The following is a 20,227-nucleotide window of genomic DNA, read 5'->3' on the forward strand; positions in this document are numbered from 1 at the left end:
CCCTCCCCTCGTTCACATGCATAAATAGATCAGGGAATACATAAATCAAAATAAAGATGACAGCAGGAGCGATTTAGAGACGGAAGAATCGGCAATAAAACTCCATCAAATTGTCATTTGAGAGCAGCGGTGCAGGCCCGGGGGCTGCTGAGCACCAATCAGAGGAGGCACAAAGCCAATCCCAGGTAGGCTGGCAGCGGGGAGGCCTGTCGTCATGACAACCCGCCACACAGCCTACGCATGTACACAGGGATAGCAGCAAGGGTTTTATGTAGGAGGGAAGGGGAGCGTTTTGGATAAGTGGAGGCTGCTCATACACACAAGAATAGGTGGCAGAATAATGCCCTTCGCCCCCAACAAAGAAGCACATCCCCATCCCCCCATGACTGTTGATCAGGTTGGATACCTGTGGCGTGCCGTGGCATAAGCAACCGTGATCATCTTGTAAATTGGACTGACTGTGTTCCCATACAGTAGAACGCATTCTCACTTTGATTATGTATAGGGCCTCGTTCAAGCGCCTGTGACCTGCACATCTTCATCAACTAGTTCTGGCCTTTTCTGTTCTCTATTCCTTCCTCACATTATTGAAAGCTGATCCATATCTATATGTAGATGCAGCTTATATATTTAAAAATGAGTTAGCCTTCATATGCTAGCCCTGGTGACAGCCCTGAGTCAACAATTAGTGTTGTCGCTTTCCAGTAAAAGCCTTTTAGTGGTTTAGTGTTTCTGTTTCTCTAGATCCTTTTGCAAGTATGCATTAGATGTTTCTCAACATTCTCATGCCTACACGGTTATGTCCTGGTTTTTTAGCAGCAACAAGAACAGTTTGATGGAGATCAACAGAGATCAACGGGCAGTTAGCATCAGCTGTGATAGCCTCATTAATACCAGATAGAGTAATATATAAAGGTGTCACAATACTGTTTGCATCTCTGGTAAATGCAGTGTTATATACATTACAGCAGTAATATCTTAAAAACAATAACGTCGCCACTTATGTGTATCTGCTGTAATACTGTAAGGCAGAATAATTACAGCATGATTTGAGATTGTTAAAAGCTTTTTTACTTTAATGCTCTTTTTCTGAATAAATATTTCAAACAATAGTTTCTAAACTGGGTGGCATGGTGGGACTGTCAACATGCAGCAAGTTTAAATCCCTTGTGTTTTCTAAATGGAGCTTGGAGGGATTCCTGGGTTCTCCTGAGGAAATTGTCCCGTCAATGTGTATGTGTTTCATTAGCCCACAACATGTCCCCAATACATGCTAAATAGGCTCCAGTCCCTCTGTGAGGGTAGAAAATAGATGGATTAATTACTTCAGTATGCTCTGAAGAACAAATTAAAAAGAAATACTGATGTATAAAACATAAACATAACCATGAGCTCAACTCCTTTTTAAATATCAAATAAGATACTTAATAATATGTTTCAGAGTTATAATGACCATCAATAAACAAGGACACAACACCCAACCAAAACTGAAGTTAACAAGCTAACACTGCAGCTGCTGGGATAATTATAGAAGGAGCACAATACGGTGTGTGTGCATGAGCTCACATTATTGGCCCCGTGTAACACTGTTCAGTCTGCCAGTTAAGACTAACAGCGATGAAGATTCAGCCAGCGCTCGCTGTAATCGAGCTGTCATTCCTGCAGACAGCTAAGAAGAACATCCCAGCATAAATATACACACGCCATCAAACAGGTTTCAGACTTATCCTAAATCTGAAACTATCCACCGTGTGCCTGCGCATATCTTTATTTGATCTGAGTCTTATCCTGTCCTCAATCGGATGAGGCCTTCTGAGACTGGCACGTCTTAACTGGCTGCTTCAGTCATGAGGCATCGAGGGAATTTCCCCCCCCCCTCTGTCTTTTTCATTTGACGATCAGGGTGACTTGTTGACGCGTCCTCCTTTGTCCTGTCGCCTCGCGTGACATCAGCGCTGACATGATTACAGCTAATGGCTGTCGCAGGGACTGGGTCGCAGGAAACGCTCCCAACGCTATATTTAGACTTTTTACTCCACTGCGTCTTCTCTGATTTAGAAAGCAGACATTTTGGCTAGACACCATCTCTGGAGTTCAGTTTGACCTCCTCCTGTCACTTGCCACCTTGTCAAGCTCGGTGAAAAACGCTGCCACTGTGACTAGTAAAGGTGAGGAGGACGACGGCGGCAATGGTGATGATGAAGGCGGCGACGCTGATGAAAATGATAATGGTAGCCGAGATGATGACAATGGAGCTGGTGCTGACGATGATGAAGGTGGAAGGCAGTGATGAGGGTTGAAGTGATGATGAAAGTGATGACAGTGCCATTGGTGATGATGATGAAAGGGGAGGGGGGGTAGTAGTCACCTGGTGTCAGCACTTTAGAGGGAAGACTGTCGAGCTGACTAACAAGGTCTGACTCTCCTCTCCCTCTCTCCCCAGTTTGAAGCTTGAGTGTGACAAGTTGGCCAGTGAGAAGTCAGAGATGCAGCGCCATTATATCATGGTGAGTGAAGCCGTGTCTGTTTGTGTGTGTGTGTGTGTGTGTGTGTGTGTGTGTGTGTGTGTGTGTGTGTGTGTGTGTGTTGTGCGCCAGAGATGATGGTTTGTGTTATTTTGCAACAGTGTGTTAGAGATGTTAATGTTTATATGCAAATAAATGATTTACTGTTGTTCTTATGTTTTCACCCTCTCTCTTAATTAATACTCTTTCTTTCCTTCTACCCTCCCCCTTCCTCCACCACCTTCCCTTTGCAGTGCAATTGCTCTCTTATGTTTCTTTTCTTGCTGCTCATTTTAAAATGTCTCTCTTGAAGGTCATTCTGGTTTATTACAACTTAAATGCTATTTTCGTAGCTTTGACCGATCTGTTCAATGTACTCACAAGAGTTGCACACAATAAGAAAACTGCTGAGATCTTGCAATGAGGCGACGCTGCTGAACACAAGTCAGACTGAGCGGGAAACACAAGCTGTCAGACAATAATGCATGTTTTAAACAAATCCAAAAGGGTTAACCAATAGGGCTCACAACCAAAGTATGATTCTTGGTGTCACGATTCTCAGTTCTGGAAACTGATTATTGATTCAATTAATAGAAAAGAGATCACTCTTGCTTCAGTTCACTGTGTCAAACCATTCAATCGGGTTTTCACTGAATTGCAATATGAAAAAATAACTGGCATCCCAACGAACTGTCCTTGTCGCTGTCTGACTGAACAGACACAGCAGAGAAAAGGGTGTGGGAGTACGCAGCTTTTTTATTTAAAACGGTTCATAATAATTTGCAAGTATGTTACGGTCTTCTGCCTTTATGTGAATAATGAAGTGAAAGTGTAATTCCAGTGTTTCCTCCATGTTGATTTTACCGCGGCGGCCCGCCACGGTATCAGAAATGGGGCAGACGCACAACAGGGTTTACGCTATGTACACCGCGCACCGCCGCTCCTTCCGCTGTTTAGGAAAAGTTGTAATTACACGACTCTGCAGAGCCGTGCGCTCTACTGAACTCAAGCGAACTGTCATCCAATCTCTCTCCCCTTTAGGGTGAGCAACTGGAACAGTGACAGGACGTCATCACTCGCAAAGTCATGGCAACCAAATAAACAGGGCGAGTACTACTTGTCACTCAATCGCAGGCAAAGTGACAAACCGCGACGAAAGCCGCGACATGAAATCCGCACTCACGCGGGTCCCGTGAAATATTTACAGCTACAGTTTATTGGAAAATAGCATTGTGGACACTGAATTTGATGAATTTACTGTTTATCAGACCCCAGATGAGACAAGAAGCTAACGTTAGCAAAGGCTGCGGTGACGGTCCCTCTGACTCCCCGCTGCAGAACGCTGTATTCCTCCGACACGCTGTATTAACGTTACTGTTTTAAAACCATTTTCCAGGTTAGTGGACGACGAGTGCATATCGTTAAAAACCAACATGAAAAACGTAGCCTGTAATGTTCACCCAGCCTTTTGTTTTGTTGTTAAACTGTGTGTAAAATGAGCGGTGACGTTAAATCACCGGTTTCAGGTAGGGGCACCCTACGATACGGTCTATTTGTTGGATGTTTTCAAGGTAACGGTTGGTAGCTAACATTAGCAGATAAGCCCGTTGACAGCGACGTTATTGTTCATATTTTGCCACAATGTTTCTGACTGAAAGTGTGATGTGAGATGCTAAAAAGAAACTACACACTGTTTTCAGGTAACATTACTTTTTGACGTTTGTTTGTGTTGGAATTTTAAACTCTGGTCTGTTGCACGATTAAAACAACTTTTGAACGTGCACATGTTCCACCAAAACCAGTTCCTTCCTGAGGATATTTTGCGGCGGAGCTTAGGGCGCCCATGACGATTGTGATTGGTTTAAAGAAATGCCAATAAACCAGAGCCCGTTTTTCTCCCATCCCGGAATGCTGTGCGGACTAGCCAGACCCTCCTCCGCAGCGCTGTGGAGGAAGGTCTGGCAAAGTGAGACTATTTATGTTATAACTCCAGCCGTGGAGGACATCTTTTGTGTAACAAGGAAACTCATTGCCATTAATAACACGGGACGGGTGCAGATATTTAAAAATTGATCAGGCTAGGCAGTTGCCTCAATTAAAGATGGACTCTAGATGACTCCAGTGTCTGAAGGTCGCACTGTGCTCTCGTGATAGTTATGCCGAGACTGTCCGCCCGAGACAAAAAACGACAGCATCTGTTGTTTTTGCACAAATGCCCTAAACTTAACATTTGTTTATGTTCAAGTGACAAGGGCCTTTAGCAACCATAGTAATGATGACCGTTATCCATCAGGAACAAAGAAGGAAGCCAGGTGACGTTAATATAGAGCCACAAAGTCCACAGAGGGAAGAGGTTGGGGTGGATGGGTGGGCGAACAAAATGTGGGAGTTTGCCACAGGAGTCTGTGCTGGTCGTTTCCCTACCCTTAACCAAGTCGTTTTTGTGCTTAAACTTAACCGAACCTAACCTGAACCGTAGTGTTGTCTCCTAAAACTGAAGTATTTTTTCCAACCGTGACATTTTGTCTTTTGATTTAGAGGACTTGTTGGTTAAACCCAGAAAGGAGAAAATATAAAGTAATAAACGTTGTCTAAGAATCAATTTTTAGAACGTGTGAATTCATTTAGAATTGCTGAAGATGAGAACCACAATTTGATTGAGTTCTCAACAGTTAACTTGGTTAGGACAAGGGTATCATAACCAGCGTTAGCCAAAGCTACAAAAGTAAGCCCATGGTTGCAATAAAATTGGAATTGTCCTTGGTTATTCATTCCCTTTTTGTTTCTGGAGGAACTGTATGTGTGCTTTCTCTCTGCCCAACCCCCTTCATTTCCTCTCGCTCCCCCATCTCTCTCCACACATACACGTTCACACACACACACACACACACACACACACATAGATGCGCTTGCCCGCTCTCTGCTCCACCTCAGGGCTAATCTCATTGTTGCTGGCTATGGTTGTGTTGCCGTCTGATGTTTTGCCTCTAATTGATCCTCTGACTGGCTTTAATCTCATCTAATCTGTGCCGCCGCACTGCTCTCTCCACCATCAGCCAGCCAGCAGGCACACACACATGCACACACTCACATACACACTTCCGCTCTGTGTGTTTGAGGCAGGTGTGAGTGCATGCAATCTCACTCACACACACACACACAGACACTCATCGTCGGCCTGTTAGCCACTGTGCACACAGATAAATGGACACATTCGGACAGGAAAGCACAATTATTTAAACAGATGTAATGAAAAAATAATGACACCAATTTTCACAATTAAGTGTATTTTCTTTTGCATTTAGTATGTTTAATTGCTGTAAATTATCCAGATTAAGGTAATAGTTGAATTGAGTGTTTACATGGTTTGCAGAAACCCAGCTTCCCCAAGTTTACATGATTTCTTTGATGATCGGGTAAATGTCTGGCAGGATGTATGCTAGCCTACAGGCTGATATTATCAGTAAGGAAAGGAAAAAGAAGGGTTTTCATCATGGTTTGGTATTTTGTATTTTGTTTTTAGTGTACCGTAAAGTGTAAACTGCAGCTTTCCGCTGATTTGTTTTTGCCCAAAAAAGCATTTTTTCTGTGACTGATGGCCATAGTATGTGTTCTTTTAGCTTTTTAAGAGCACTGCTTTGCTTTCAGTTCACTCTGTGACCTAAAAGGTGCATGTGCCAAATAACAAAACACTGAGAGAAACCAGACAAAGCTGTAGCCTATATACATGCGAAGAAGGTTGATGGGAAGTCCAGCTCTGTCAGTCTTTTCTGTTCTGTGTAAGATTTAACCCAATCAATGTTGTAGCACCACCTCTTCACACCTGCGTGAAGCTGGCCCCCCATGTCATCCAAAAATTATTGAAAACACTGCTGTTCGTTTGTGCAGCACAAATCAGCACAAACTATTGAGACCATTTTGGGGAGATTCAGACATTAATGGGGGGCTGGGTGACCTATAAAGTGTTATAACTTAAAAAACATAGTAGCACAAATGTTTTTTTTTATCATTTTTGGATGACATGGGGGGCCATCTTCACGCATGTCCTCTTCACGCATGTATTATAAGCCCTAGCTTTTTCAACAAAGTTCAATATTCAATCTACTATGATCTGACCAAATTCAAAATTCACTGTATATAAGCGCAGCAGTCCACCCTGCTGTCACTGTAATCTATTGTTTGCCTTTTTGCTTAATCAGTAAACTTGCCAATTGTTTTCTTCATTATTATACAATGGAGGCAACAAGTGAGCTTTGCGAAACAAATAATTGCGGTACCAAACCATCTGAGAACTAATGTGTAGAAGCATTTTGGATTCAAAACCACAGATGTCAAAATTCGTGGATAAAGATGAGGCTGTTTGCTGCCTCTTTTAAAAAACGAAACTGCCTGCAGCATGGTTACCACGACAACAAATCTGTCACCTGTTAGGTTGTCACTCAGTGAGGCAGAGGAGGCAACACGAATGAATGAAACTATTCTGCAACGTATTTTACGATTAGGCTATGTTTTTTCCATCCGTATTTGGGAATGTGATAGTTGTGTGACGCAGCAGTATTAAACCAGCTTTTACTCTAGTTGTAACCAACAAGTGCTTTAGTTTAGGGTTGTCCAATCTTTGATTTTTTTATGTTACTTATATTGACCTCTGAAATACAAAGGGATTTTCCTCAGTCGAAACCGTCTTCAGATTCAGCTTAAGATGTTGCGATAGAATTGAACTATGAATGCAATATCCCTCCTCCTTCACTTGCACACCCCCTATGGACATGCACGCACAAACCGACACAACATGCACATACACGCGCACACTTCTCCATCAGTGGCAGGCCCAGCCTTGTATCCCCACAACAACCACCCCCTCCCCCCACTCCTTCTCTAATAGCATATCAGGTTGCCCCACTCCCCCGGCCAGCGGCAGCACCTCCATTTCCCCAGCGCTGTAATTACTTTAGGGAGCTTCCGCGTGGGCGCAAACAGCTACAGAGAAAAATAGTTTGTGTGTGCACGCACATTCACGTACAGGATGGTGTCCGTGTGAGGTTGAACAGAAAACAACAATGCTGTGCGTGCGTGCGTCGTGCGTGCGTGCGTGCGTGCGTGCGTGCGTGCGTGCGTGCGTGCGTGCGTGCGCGCGTGCGCACATTTATGTAGGAAAGATCTGTGTTGTTTATTTTCCAGTGACAGAGCCAGTCCCCCCTGCAGACAGAGTGGGTGATTAACAGGGTTGACGCCTAGAGGGTGGCCCTCTCATTAACACGGAGAGCGCGCGCGCACACACACACACACACACACACACACACACACACACACACACACACACACACACACACACACAACAGAGGCTCATTCTCTACTGTCGCCTTTTCTCTCTGTTCCTTTTTCTATTGATAGCTGTGTGTCTTCTCTTTGTTTGTGTGCATGCAGGTATGTTTTTGAGTGGGAATTCGTTGTATTAATTAAGATGTCAAAGATGTGTTGAGTTCAGGGTCTGTGTTGTGTTGTAGAATACTTTTGTTTATTTTCAGCCTTGGCTTTTATTACCTAGATTTTAGCTTAATGATTGAAAATCTTCAAAATATTTTGAGAATGCCAGCTGAAAAAGATAATTTTAGTCTTAATTTTAGTGTGCTACAAATCAGTTAGTCAAATCAGCTGTACAACACATGATTTTGGCACTCACAGTGAATGTTCCATAACGAAGTGTTAGCATGGAGTTCCATTGTAGAAGATTGGGGGGAACAGTTACTCATTGTATGTGTTGTCATAAGTTTTTCTTTTTGTCCTCCTCTCTCTTCCTTTCTAGTATTATGAGATGTCCTACGGGCTCAATATTGAGATGCACAAACAGGTGAGTCTACATTTAATCCTTTTTTTTAAATTTAAATCTTCTGTTTCAAAATCTTGGATGTGTTCCAGCTACCGTTCACTTAACATCGTCTATGCAAAAAAAATAAAAAAACATTAACGTCTAAAATAACTCCACTCACTTTGTTATTCTGTTAATGCAGACACAGCTGTGCATTCCCCCACTGTACACCTGCAGCTCACTGATTGGCAGGTGTGAATTATAGAGATAATCTCCCTTCACTTTGGGAGTGTTCAGAGACATTTGAATGATGTCACCTGAGGTTGTGTGTAGAAATCCAGGCTCCCAAAAGGGGTTAGCTTTTCTGCCGTTGACAAATCAGTTTCAGTTCACTGTATTCCACAGTAAAGGATGAGCATGGAAATGTAAGGAAGTGAATTTTAAAATGTCCACGTCTTGGCAAAGTTTAGTTTGTGGATATTAATGTGGCAACATAGCCTCAATTATATAGTAATACTTTCCCGCAGAAAACATAGGAGGAACCTCCCCCAAATCTTCAAATCCAGTTAAGACAATGCAGCAAGAATCAGTTGGCCATTTTGAAAAAGAAAAGAAAAGGCAGGGGAGGGGAGGGTGAGAAGCTGATATTTATACATCAGTTTGTGTGGCTGAAGCTGGGGGAGTAATTTATGCTCAGCCTGTAGGAGGGAGAGAGCGATGGGCCTCCTAAGGGCCAGCCCTTATCAGTGACCTCATCTGGTGCTGCCTGTCCCCACGCGCACACACGCACACACACACACACACACACACACACACACACACACACACACACACTGTCTTATGATTGACGGTGCACGCTGACAGCCATATTGGGAGAACAGAGTATGCTTTGACAAATGGACACACACACACACACACACACACACACACACACACACAAGTAGCAGCTTCCATGATTTAAAGACCTTCACATATATGCACCCACACAAACTGAGGTAGGAAGCACAATATGGCTGTGATGCACGCTGGAGACACACACACACACACACGTTACAAGCAGATACACACACACAATGTTACAAGCAGATACACACACACACACACACACACACACACACTGAGCCTTGTGTGTGCAGTTCATCCCACCCTTTTCCTTTATCTGACAGGGATGAAATTCACAGTAACAGTGTGGTTGCATGTTTGAGTGTGTGTGTTTTCAAATGTGTGCCTGTCCAGAAGTCATTGTGTGATATTGTACACTTGCTCATGCACTTTCCTATTGGCTGTCTGCTATTTTTGTGTGTGTGTGTGTGTGGGGGGGTTGCATGTCCCTCCCTATTAGTGCATATGCTCATATATTTCTGTGTGTTAGTGGCACGGGTTCATAAGCAATTGTGTGTTTCTGTTGATGTGTGCTCCTGTTATCCTGTGTGTGTGTGTGTGTGTTTTTGTGTGTGTGTGTGTGTGTGTGTGTGTGTGTGTGTGTGTGTGTGTGTGTGTGTGTGTGTGTGTGTGTGTGTGTGTGTGTGTGTGCACTTTCTTTGTGCACAGTATGAGTGGGTGCGGAGAATCTGTAGTTCCATTAGAGAGTTGAAATTGAAGGGGATGTGTGGAAACGAGTGTCGAGGAGCATTCATGTCTAGGCCTATTGTGCACAGCCAGTACCCCCTCCTCTGCTCCTCCTCCTCCCTTTCCACCTCTGTCTCTATTTCCATCTCTTTCTTTCTCTCTCACACTCTCACCCATTCAATTGCTCCCTCTTGATCACTCTGTCCCACTCAATTCACAAAATGCCTCTTCACTCTGTTCTCTCTCTCTCTCTCTCTCTCTCTCTCTCTCTCTCTCTCTCTCTCTTCTCTTTTCTCTTTTCTCTCATCTCTCTCTGTTTCTCTGTGTTTTGTCTTGGTGAGGAGAGGCAAGGTTGAGTTGTGGATTGAACTGGAAATATGTTGAATAAAGCCACATTGTTGCTGGGTCTCCCTTTGTCTTTCTATTGTTCTGTTTTCTTACCATGTTTTTCTTACTCTACGTTTAGTCTTGAAAGCGCATCCTGCCTGACGACATAACTCTTCATCTATGTTTTGGTTACGTACAGTGTAGCCGTTTTTCATTGTGTGTCACCCACTGTACATTATTCCCAATTCCCAACATATTCATCTCTGAGAGGACTTACAGTATGAGCCTGTTGGTTGAACTGTAGACGGCCTCCAGGCTGGTGACTCTTATAAGGTGTGACGGCGGAAGTATCTAGATCCTATAAATAAGTAAAAGTGATAGAGCTGAAATAATGTCCTTTAATCAAATGGTTGATTGATTTAAAATTAATCTGCAACTATTTTGATAATTGATTATCTGTCATTCAGCAAAAATGGCAAACATTCCCATGTTTTTTTCCCCCCAACTTCTCAATTGTGAGGATTTGCTGCTTTTCTTTGTCTTATGTGATTGTAGACTAAATATCTTTGGGTTTTGGACTATAGGAAATTTTAATGGCCTTTCTGACATTTTATAGAGCAATCGGGAAAATAATCGTCAGCTTTATATACTTCATCACAAGTGAAGTCCTGCATTCAGAAATATACTTAAAAAGTAAGTACAGTACAGAGTAAAAGTACAGAAGTATTATCAAAATTGTTTTACTTCATTATCAAAAGTACTCATGAGACAGAATGGACCCTGTTGTTATTATCTATTATGTTATTGAATTATATAACTGATGTGTTAACTTGTAAGCAGACGTTTTAATGTTGTAGCTGGTTGAGTTTGAGCTTATTTTAATTATTTTACAGTTGGGTAGCTTAATCTATACGAATGAATGTTTTTTTTTTTAAGCTCTCATATTTGTATGCAAAATATTGCAAAGTAACTAGCTACTAGAGTTGCTACGTAAATGTAGTGCAGTAAGTAGTACAATATTTCCTTCTGAAATGTAGTGCAGTAGAAAAAGTAAATACTCAGTTAATAATTAAGTATCTCAGAATTGTACTCAAGAACAGTACTTGAGTAAATGTACTTGATTACTTTCTACCAGTGCTTGTCAGATTTAGTGATGGGAAGGGGCTTTTTTAGGGTTTCAATCTTTTTTTAGGTATGTATAAAAATAATGAACAAGTATCATGTCCAGTTGTATTCCTGCCAGGAAGCAGTAGCCCAGGACACTCAAACAGTGAAGCTCATTCAGGGACAAAAGCAGGACACCCTGAGGAAGTCTGTGAAATGTTCGGTTTGGCTAGGCTGCCTTCCATGCTTCCATGAAACACATTTTTGTATCAGTGTTTGATTTTCCCCTTTGAGTCTACATTTTCAAATTACAAAATGTAAAGCTTATTTAAATTGGCAAAAAAACAGCAAAGACATCTCCAACAGCAATGTGTTTAGTCTGTTGCATTGTATTTGTCTAGTGTCTGAGCCCAGTTTTATTATTACGTATGTTTAATTTGCACACATACAGTGCTCTTGTCAGTGAATGTGGGCTCTAGTAGCACTTGAGGAACGCTAGAGAGAAGCAGAGTAAAATGTAAAGACGGGACAAAAGAGAGGAAGACAGATAAAAGCTAAGGGAGAGACACAGAGAGGAGGATAATGGAGAGCACAGATAAAAGAAGAAACAGAAGCCGGGTTGGTGGAAAAAAAAAAGAGCGAGAGAGACGCATAAAGGGCACTGAAAAAGACGAAGAGCCATAGTTAGCACGGAGCGAGTCCCGCAGAGACATTTTAGAGAGACATTTTAGAGATGTCGGGGAGTGTGTATGTGTTATGATGAGCGGATAGGAGTGAAGCGCTTGATGGGGAGCTGTGCTCTGCATGCCTAATGATTGTTAGGAGGGCCCCTCTCTCTTCATCGCGCCACGAATTAGGCTCTAACACAATTACTGCTGCTTTGCATATCTCAGACGGATTGGATGATTGGATGATTAGCAGCCAAATGTGATAATAGACCTGCATGTGAGAAAGATAGGGAATGTGCAATACAAGAAATAGGTGTGTGTGTGTGTGTGTGTGTGTGTGTGTGTGTGTGTGTGTGTGTGTGTGTGTGTGTGTGTGTGTGTGTGTGTGTGTGTGTGTGTGTGTGTGTGTGTGTGTGTGTGTGTGTGTGTGTGTGTGTGTGTGTGTGTGTGTGTGTGTGTGTGTGTGTGTGCGCGCGCATGCGCGCGCAGTAGTTTTGAGAAAAAGTATTAAGTACAAGCAACTTAATTAATGAGGTGAATAAAGAGGTGTGTGTGTGATGTAAGATATGTGTGCTCCAGTTTGGGAAGGTCATAGCAGATGTTTCCCATACCGATAAGAGTGTGGTTTGAATCAAGAGGGTTTAAAGGATAAGTCTGGTGATAAGCTATATTTTTATCTTTGTCAACAAATTCCATGAAAACACCAAACCCAACAATTAATTGAATCATTAATTTTATTACATACACTATGTGTGTGTTTAATACTGTGACATGTCAAAATGTCTAATGTGGAAAAAAGCCGTGAAATGTTGCACTCGGATCGGCATAGTCTTGGTGAGAGCACGAGTGGGGGCGGTTTCCACTCCTTTTTTTTTTTCTTTTTTTTTATTTGGCACACAAAAGGGCACATGCCGCTTATGCTGATTATCATCAGTTAAACAAATTCACGTGTACCAGCAGCAGCGTACAGAATAATAAACCCTTTTCACATGACTTGTTGTGGCTGAATGCAAATGGGGAAAAATGCACTGTCCTGTGTCTGACAAGGCTTGAAAGAGCTGCCGTTTGCACTACATTTTAGGGGTTTTCCCCCACCCTTGCTGCAACACAGCAATGTCATGCTGGCTAGCGATAATGATTCAACAAATCCAACCAGAGTGACGGAGTTGTCGATCAAACACAGTCTATTCACACCCACAAAGTCCTGAGACAAGGTCTAATCAGGCTAGACACCTGACTGGATGGACTAATGCCAGGTTCAGTCTACACAATAGTTTTGTCTGTTACGATGGTTAATGTGTCCGGTTAGACAAGTAGAGTTCGAAAATCTTGCCGTGACTTGGTCGGAAGGCATTAATCTGGTCAAAGGTCGCCGTCTTTCACCACCAACGTAATGTCATCGGGAAGGAGGTGCTAGGGACCGACTTTCAGGAACAAGAATGTACACAAACAATAGCCGTATGTATGATGCTGGCTGTCTTGTGTTCGGACAAGCCTAAAAAAAAAGAAAGCAAAAAAAAACGACTGACCTTTCTTCTGTTTCACAGTTCCACCCGCGGGACCAACAACATCTATGTTACAACAGTATGTTACACATGATTCCTCTTTCGCTTCGCCATGTTTACAGTTGAGGAGCACTCTGTGCTTCTATTGGTCAAAGTCACGGTTGTAAAAGGGAACACGCTGTGGAAGGCAAAACCTTTCTAACATGCTGGTCCTTATGTTGGGTGTGGTGTGGTCTTTTTATGGGATTTTGTTGGCAAAACCACTAATTTAGAGTGACTAATTTAGTATTACCCTTTAACTAAACGATCTCTCCTTCTGCAGGCTGAGATAGTGAAGAGATTGAACGGGATCTGCGCACAAGTCCTCCCCTACCTGTCTCAGGAGGTAAGCACACACACTGACACAAAGACGTCACTAACCCTCTGACCCTCAGCACTATTCCTTACATCCTGGAATGAGATCACCCTCATTCCCGCCTCATTACCTCTCCACCTCCATGACCCCTCGCTCAGCATCCCTCCTTCCTCTCCTCTCCTCTCCACTTCTCTCGTCCTGTCATTCATCATCACTAGCTTCCTGTGTTCCTTTCCAACTCACTTTCACCTTATTCCCTCCTCCCCCACTCTCCTCTGCCATAATCAATCTGTCCTCCTGGTTTTCCCCTCACCCGTCCTATTTGGCCTCCTCCTCCATCCACTCTTTTCCTTTTATACATGTTTGTGTGTGTCAGCGTAATAAATGGTTATGTGATTCAGATAAGCCACCAGGGCGTTGACCTCCACCCATTACAGCACACCAGCCAACCATCCATTCACCGGCTGTGTGTGTGTGTGTGTGTGTGTGTGTGTGTGTGTGTGTGTGTGTGTGTGTGTGTGGGGACTGGATAAATAGCTGAATGGCCAGAGGGGAGGGGGGGTGCATCACCAGAGAGGGTTGTCGGGTCTCTGTTGGGACTATTGATATTGATCTAACCTCTCCACCTCTCCCCCACCCAAACTCCCCTCTCCTTGTTTCTGTCTGGCTTTTATTGTCTCTCTCACCTTCCTTCCCTCGTCTTCACGCCCCGTCCTCACCCCCACCCCCACCCACCATCTCCAGCACCAGCAGCAGGTCCTGGCAGCCATAGAGAGAGCCAAGCAGGTCACCCCCCCAGAGATGAACTCCATCATAAGGGTATGATGTTCTATCCCTGCTTGAGGGTTTTATGATGACTAGAAAGCCCAACTATTGATCATCACTAATTCTATTGATTTCATTAATGTCCCTTATTTATTGGCTTGTAGTTTTTGAAATAGGTCAAGTCTATATTTTGAAATGAGTTGGAAAATTTAAGTTGTTTCTACTTATTAGCTGTAGTCATTAATTTAGTGGGATTTAAATGGGATTCCGCCCTACACTACATGGGCACCATTTTAAACTTTAGAATAGTAGGTGTAGCTAGCTGGCTAACAGCTGAATCAATATGGATGGGGCCTAAACTAGCTAGCTGTAATCCTTCATTTCTGTGACTTTAATGCAAGCCAGCTAGACTTTATCAATATAAGCCTTGTAGTGGCTAGCTAAGCTACTCCATCATTTTACCAGAGGTTTAGTATTAGCTAGCCGAGCCACTTCATCACTGTGATGCACGATTCAAAGAGGCGCCTTGCCTTTGTCTTTGTGTCTACTGCTTTAGATACAAAGGATATTTGCCTGTTTTATAGACTGGACCTGCTCTTCTCAGCACAGGGAGCCAAACAGTGTGGTCCATTTTCTGATGTATATCAATATCTTTCTTTATAAGCCCCTTATATCGTACTTTTATACATCATGCATACCTAAAAGGACATGGAGCATTTGAGCTCTGGGTCTGAATGTAAAGCAGAGCTGTTGACTTTGTAGGTGCAGCCTGTGCAAACGGGGGCTGTTGGATATAGTTTATGAGAAGTCAGTCAGGATTGTGATAAAATCAACCCACTGATGTGTCATGTCGTTGAGTGTGTGTACAACAGATAGTGATGTATAAAAGAACAGGCTTGGCAGTAACAATTTGTCTTTCTAAACGCTAAATTGAAACATTTTTATGTGTATATTTATGTGTTATAATGTGGACCATGTGTGGGAAAACGGGTTGCCATTTTTGTACAGCATTCTCCCGCCTTACTTGTTTTCTTGGGGCTATATAGATTGAAAATTGCATCTCTTATAAATAAGTTATGTGTGCTGCAGACTTTCCATCTCCTACAGAGGATGCATTTTAGCTATGATATGTGCCTTCCATCTATTCTATTGTGCCTGAGCTATTAGAGCTGTGCCTCAGGGGTTATATATAAAACATAATTTGCAACATATAATACGTCTGTGCCGTGCCGATGCTGCGTGTCCCCCAGTGATTTTTGTGTTTGGTCTATCTGCTGTGCCTAAGTTGTGTCTGGTTGTCTTCCATGTAGCAGCAGCTCCAGGCTCACCAGCTGTCTCAGCTCCAGGGCCTGGCCCTGCCCATGACCCCCCTGCCGCTGGGCCTGAGCCAGCCAACCCTCCCCGCCGTCACCACCTCCTCCGGCCTCTTCTCCCTCTCCTCCCTGCTGGCCTCCCAGGCCCAGCTGGCCAAGGAGGAGAAAGCTTCGCGTGACGGAGTTGACAGCCACCGCGAGGAGGACGGAGACAAGTCTGATTAGATGGTGTCCCCATTCAGCTCTGTTTTTGTCCAGAGACCTGAATCCCCAGATCTGAGCCCCCTTGGTCTACAGCCTCTCCCCTGGTCTCCCTCTCTATGACCTTAGCAACATGGGCTTCGATCCCATCACCACAGCTCCAGCTACAGGCCCCTAGCCAACTCTGGCACCCGCCCCTTATGTCAGACTAGTCCTGATCGCTTCATATTTACCATCCTTGGGTTGTTTGTTTATTCTCCCTTCTCTTATCACCATCACAGTGTCTCCTGTGTCTTTTCTCCAAATACAGTCTTTTTTTTTGTATGTGATTAAGCTTCAGTTATTTTGTTTCATTTTTTACACTTTCTTACTGCTTTCTATTTCTGTTCCTTCCTGCCTTCCTGTCGCTCTGTCTGTCAGTTCTTATTCCTGTTTTTTTTTTTTTCCCTCAATGCCTCTCTTCCTCCCACTCTGACCCACCTCTTGCCTCTGTTCTACAGTAAGCGTGTCCTTGTTATGCAGGACTGATCCTGAGACTCAACGCACTGTACTGTAGGTGTTAAAACAAGCTAAATGTTAAACACAGGGATTCTTTGGCAAGCTTTAATACTTGTCAGACACAACACAGGATTCCTACAAGCTTCATTTTCCCAAGAAAGAGAAGTGTGGAGAGTGGCAGAGATCAGTAGTGGTGATCGTTTTGGCAGTACAGATTGCATGCATTCATTCCAAGCTACAAGTTGGTTTTGAGTTTAAACGGTGGATTGCTATGGATCAGAGAAGTGTTTAAATAGTGCCCCGACTAAAGAGCGGAACATCCCAACGACACGTCCTAACCATAAACCAGCAGACGTGTTGTATTGAGAAGAAAATTTTAGAGATTTGTGTATACTCCTAAATTTATACTGAGAAAGGAAAAGCACCTTCTTAGAGCAAACTTCTTGCTGAGAGCTGTCAGATTAGAGAACAAACACACCTAACTAAGTAATCTCCTCCTCTCCCCCCCCTTCCCTCCCTCCCCCCTCCCCGTTTTGCAATCCTTGCCTGACCCTGTGAGTTACGCTACATAAATCCACCCAGCACCTTAACTGAAAGGCACCATTTTCTTCAGTAGTTAAATAAACAGAGATGTCGCTTGCCCCCCCACCACCTTTTGCATCTTTAATGTGCACTAATATTAGAGCAGGCACCGAGTGGGGAGAGTGTGCATGTTGTGTGTTTGACAGCAGAGGGCAGTGTGTATCTTCCAGAGCAAACAAGGACAGGACAAGTACAGGCTGTGTCACAAGAGGGAATGGCTTATTTATCCACTCTGTGTGTACAAACTTAATATACAGAGACTAGACTGGTGACATTAATCTCTGCATGCAGTCAGTCCCAGTCTCTGTCAGGATCCAGGTCTTGAGAACCATCTCATCTCAGCGTGACACAGAAACACAACTGGACCCGTGCTTTTGATCCTCTGATTCTCTGTAAATCCTGATTTAAATACTGTACATTTTGATTCACTGTACATATCCAGGCCTGTCACATATCCGACTCCCACTACATTACGCAGGCGCTTTAACACCTACGTGCAACGCTTAGTGGGAAGTCTCCACGACCTAACAAAATGATATCGGTGCAGATCACACGGATGAAGCGCAAGCGTTCTCCACAGCAGCTCCGATGAGTAAAAAAAACTCCCCCGCAGCTTCACAGGCCCTGTTTTCAATTAGCTTGTCTCATTAGGCCTCTCGTCAGGTGGAAGTTGGCTGGAACTATGCTGGGAATAATGGGATGTCGCCACACTCTGACTGCGTTTTGAAATCTCAGTGTCAGAATTTTAATAGCTCCCTCAAAAATTCCCCGGTGGCCCAGTGGTTAACACCCGTATCAAATAATCACTACATCCCCAGTTTGATTCTGGAAGTCTGTGCGACACAACAAAAACACAATATAGTCCATTTCATTTGGGTTTAATTACTTAACACTGAACGTGAGGCATCCATGTTCACAAGTCAGATATGTTAAAAACTTTCAGAAAAATTCTCCTCAGTCCTACTTACAACAACACTTAACACTATTTACAGGTTGTAAACTGTAAGCCCAATATGACACGAACGCGCCATAACCAGAACAGTGAAACCACTAGCAGTTTGAGGCAGATCCTATGTGTAAACACCTTTTTGTGGCTGGACTATGGACGTGTAGAGGCTTTGACGGGTCTAGTAGCAGCTTATTTATACAAGATGAGATGAAATTGAACATTGACCCCCTCTTTAGCGGCAAACCTACGTTTCTAGGAGAGGTTAGCCTCATTGGTGATCAGACCCACCTGACCGTGGCGCTGTCGATCCACACCGTTATTTTTTTATTTTTATTTTTATTTTTTGGTGCCGGCCTGTGTTTGTGCGAGTGTTAATTTGAAGACAGCGCGTCCATGAAGTTGTTTGATACCAAACCCACAGACACAGAGAGACACAGAACACACACACATGCCTTTTCTTAACCTCCTCTCTCTGATTTAACGGCTACACTGTAAGAATCAATTGATGTGAAATAAACAATACTTTGATTTGGAAAAACACCACTCAAAACGGTATTTGGCATGATGATGATGATGATAAAGCACATTGTATTGTGGAAGTCATTCAGAAAGCAAAAGTATACAAATTGCACGTTATGGCATTCAGAATAAAACCCTTAATGTGTTTAAAAGTTCAGATGACCTACTGTCTGTGACATTGGTGGGTAACTCCTTCGATGATGCCCGTTGTTGTGTATGTGCGTGAACACAAACGAGGTGTGTATAAACAGTTGTACAGGCTGTACATGTTCTTACTACAACTAAAGCTAACATGCTATTCTGCTTGTGAATTAAGCTGGCAGCACATCGTCCTCCCACACGCTGTATGTGTCTGGCTGCATACTATACTCGTCGTAGTGATTGGCAGAGCGTGTAGACAAAGCGACACACACACACACACACACAAACGCACACATCAATGCATGTTTGCGGGGAACCCGAGATTGATTTCTTTGTAGTGGAGACATTTTTTCAAAAGAATGTTTGGTCCAAACTTTGTGATCAATGCACTTGTTTTTTTTGTTGTTTTTTTTACCCTCTTCTCTGTTTTTAAATATTAATCGATATGAACTAGAACGAGAGTTACAAAGCTGACGTTATAAACATACAAATGAAATTCTATGTATTTGTTAAATGTAGTTGGAGGCGCTCGCCTCTGTATACAGTTATACATAGAAAGCTTTATGTGTATATAGCTGCATCTTTTCTTGTCTGTCCTGGATGATTTTTGTGCTATTGTGTTACAAAACTGATGTGACACCAGGGGGGAAACTGCAGTACGTTGACCTTTTGCCCTTTAACCCCTCCCTTCTTTTCTGCCCTCCCCCCCCCACCCCCCTTCCCCTTCACTCCCACGCCACATCCCACCTTCCCAACTTTTTGCCCCCATAGCGTGAAGCATTGTAAGCGTTTTGAGCTTTGTAAAGGTCTTTTTTTAAATACTTATTTTGTGCATAATGTAAAACCTAAAAGTGTGTACTTTGGCAAAAAAAAAAAAAATGTTTTGTGTCTGAAATCATAGCTTCATTGAAACAAAAAAAGGAACTATAAAAAAGTAAAACAAACATTTACTATAAATAATATGAAATGTTCTGCAGTAAGGAAGGACTTCTGGTGCCTTACAAATAAAGTCAATCAAATCATAACAAATGTTCCTGCTCTTCTGTGACTCTTTCTAAATGTCTCCATGTGCTTGGTGAGCAGAACGCCTTTACTGTAACTGAATTGCTGTAACTGAATAACTTCTCACATTTGACTGCTGTAACAGCGTTTATTTCCCTGTAAAGCACCTGTACACTTGTTTTAAGTCCCTCTGGTTACTGCAGGCAGTATGTTAGACCCTATCAGGGTGACCGTCCAAGCAGAAGGCCGTTTTTAAAGGTTTAAAGGTGAGCACTGCTGCCTCTGAATGTTTTAATCTGTTTGTCCAGCGTTCCAGACAGTCCAACTTCTCCAGTATTGCTTAAAACAACCAAATTTGTGTTGTCCCTCTGTCAACATTGTTTACTTGTAATATTTCTGATTGTTTTTAGTTTTAG

General features: G+C 43.0%; 1 protein-coding gene across 3 annotated transcripts in view; it reads left to right on the forward strand.

The window, feature by feature from the left end:
• tle5 (TLE family member 5, transcriptional modulator) overlaps window positions 1-19,834 on the forward strand; it is a 43,497-nt gene extending 23,663 nt beyond the window's left edge. Inside the window, exons 3-7 of one of the 3 annotated variants that reach the window (XM_039811018.1) lie at window positions 2,444-2,507; window positions 8,311-8,355; window positions 13,809-13,871; window positions 14,586-14,660; window positions 15,917-19,834. In XM_039811018.1, the coding sequence (XP_039666952.1) occupies window positions 2,444-2,507; window positions 8,311-8,355; window positions 13,809-13,871; window positions 14,586-14,660; window positions 15,917-16,144 (475 nt within the window). In that variant the 3' untranslated portion in view covers window positions 16,145-19,834. The remainder of the gene's footprint in view (window positions 1-2,443; window positions 2,508-8,310; window positions 8,356-13,808; window positions 13,872-14,585; window positions 14,661-15,916) is intronic. The other 2 variants (XM_039811019.1, XM_039811020.1) reach the window with 2 other exon arrangements.
• The last annotated feature ends 393 nt before the right edge of the window (window positions 19,835-20,227 follow it).

Source organism: Perca fluviatilis, chromosome 9 (assembly GCF_010015445.1).
Source record: "Perca fluviatilis chromosome 9, GENO_Pfluv_1.0, whole genome shotgun sequence".
Classification (NCBI taxonomy): domain Eukaryota; kingdom Metazoa; phylum Chordata; class Actinopteri; order Perciformes; family Percidae; genus Perca; species Perca fluviatilis.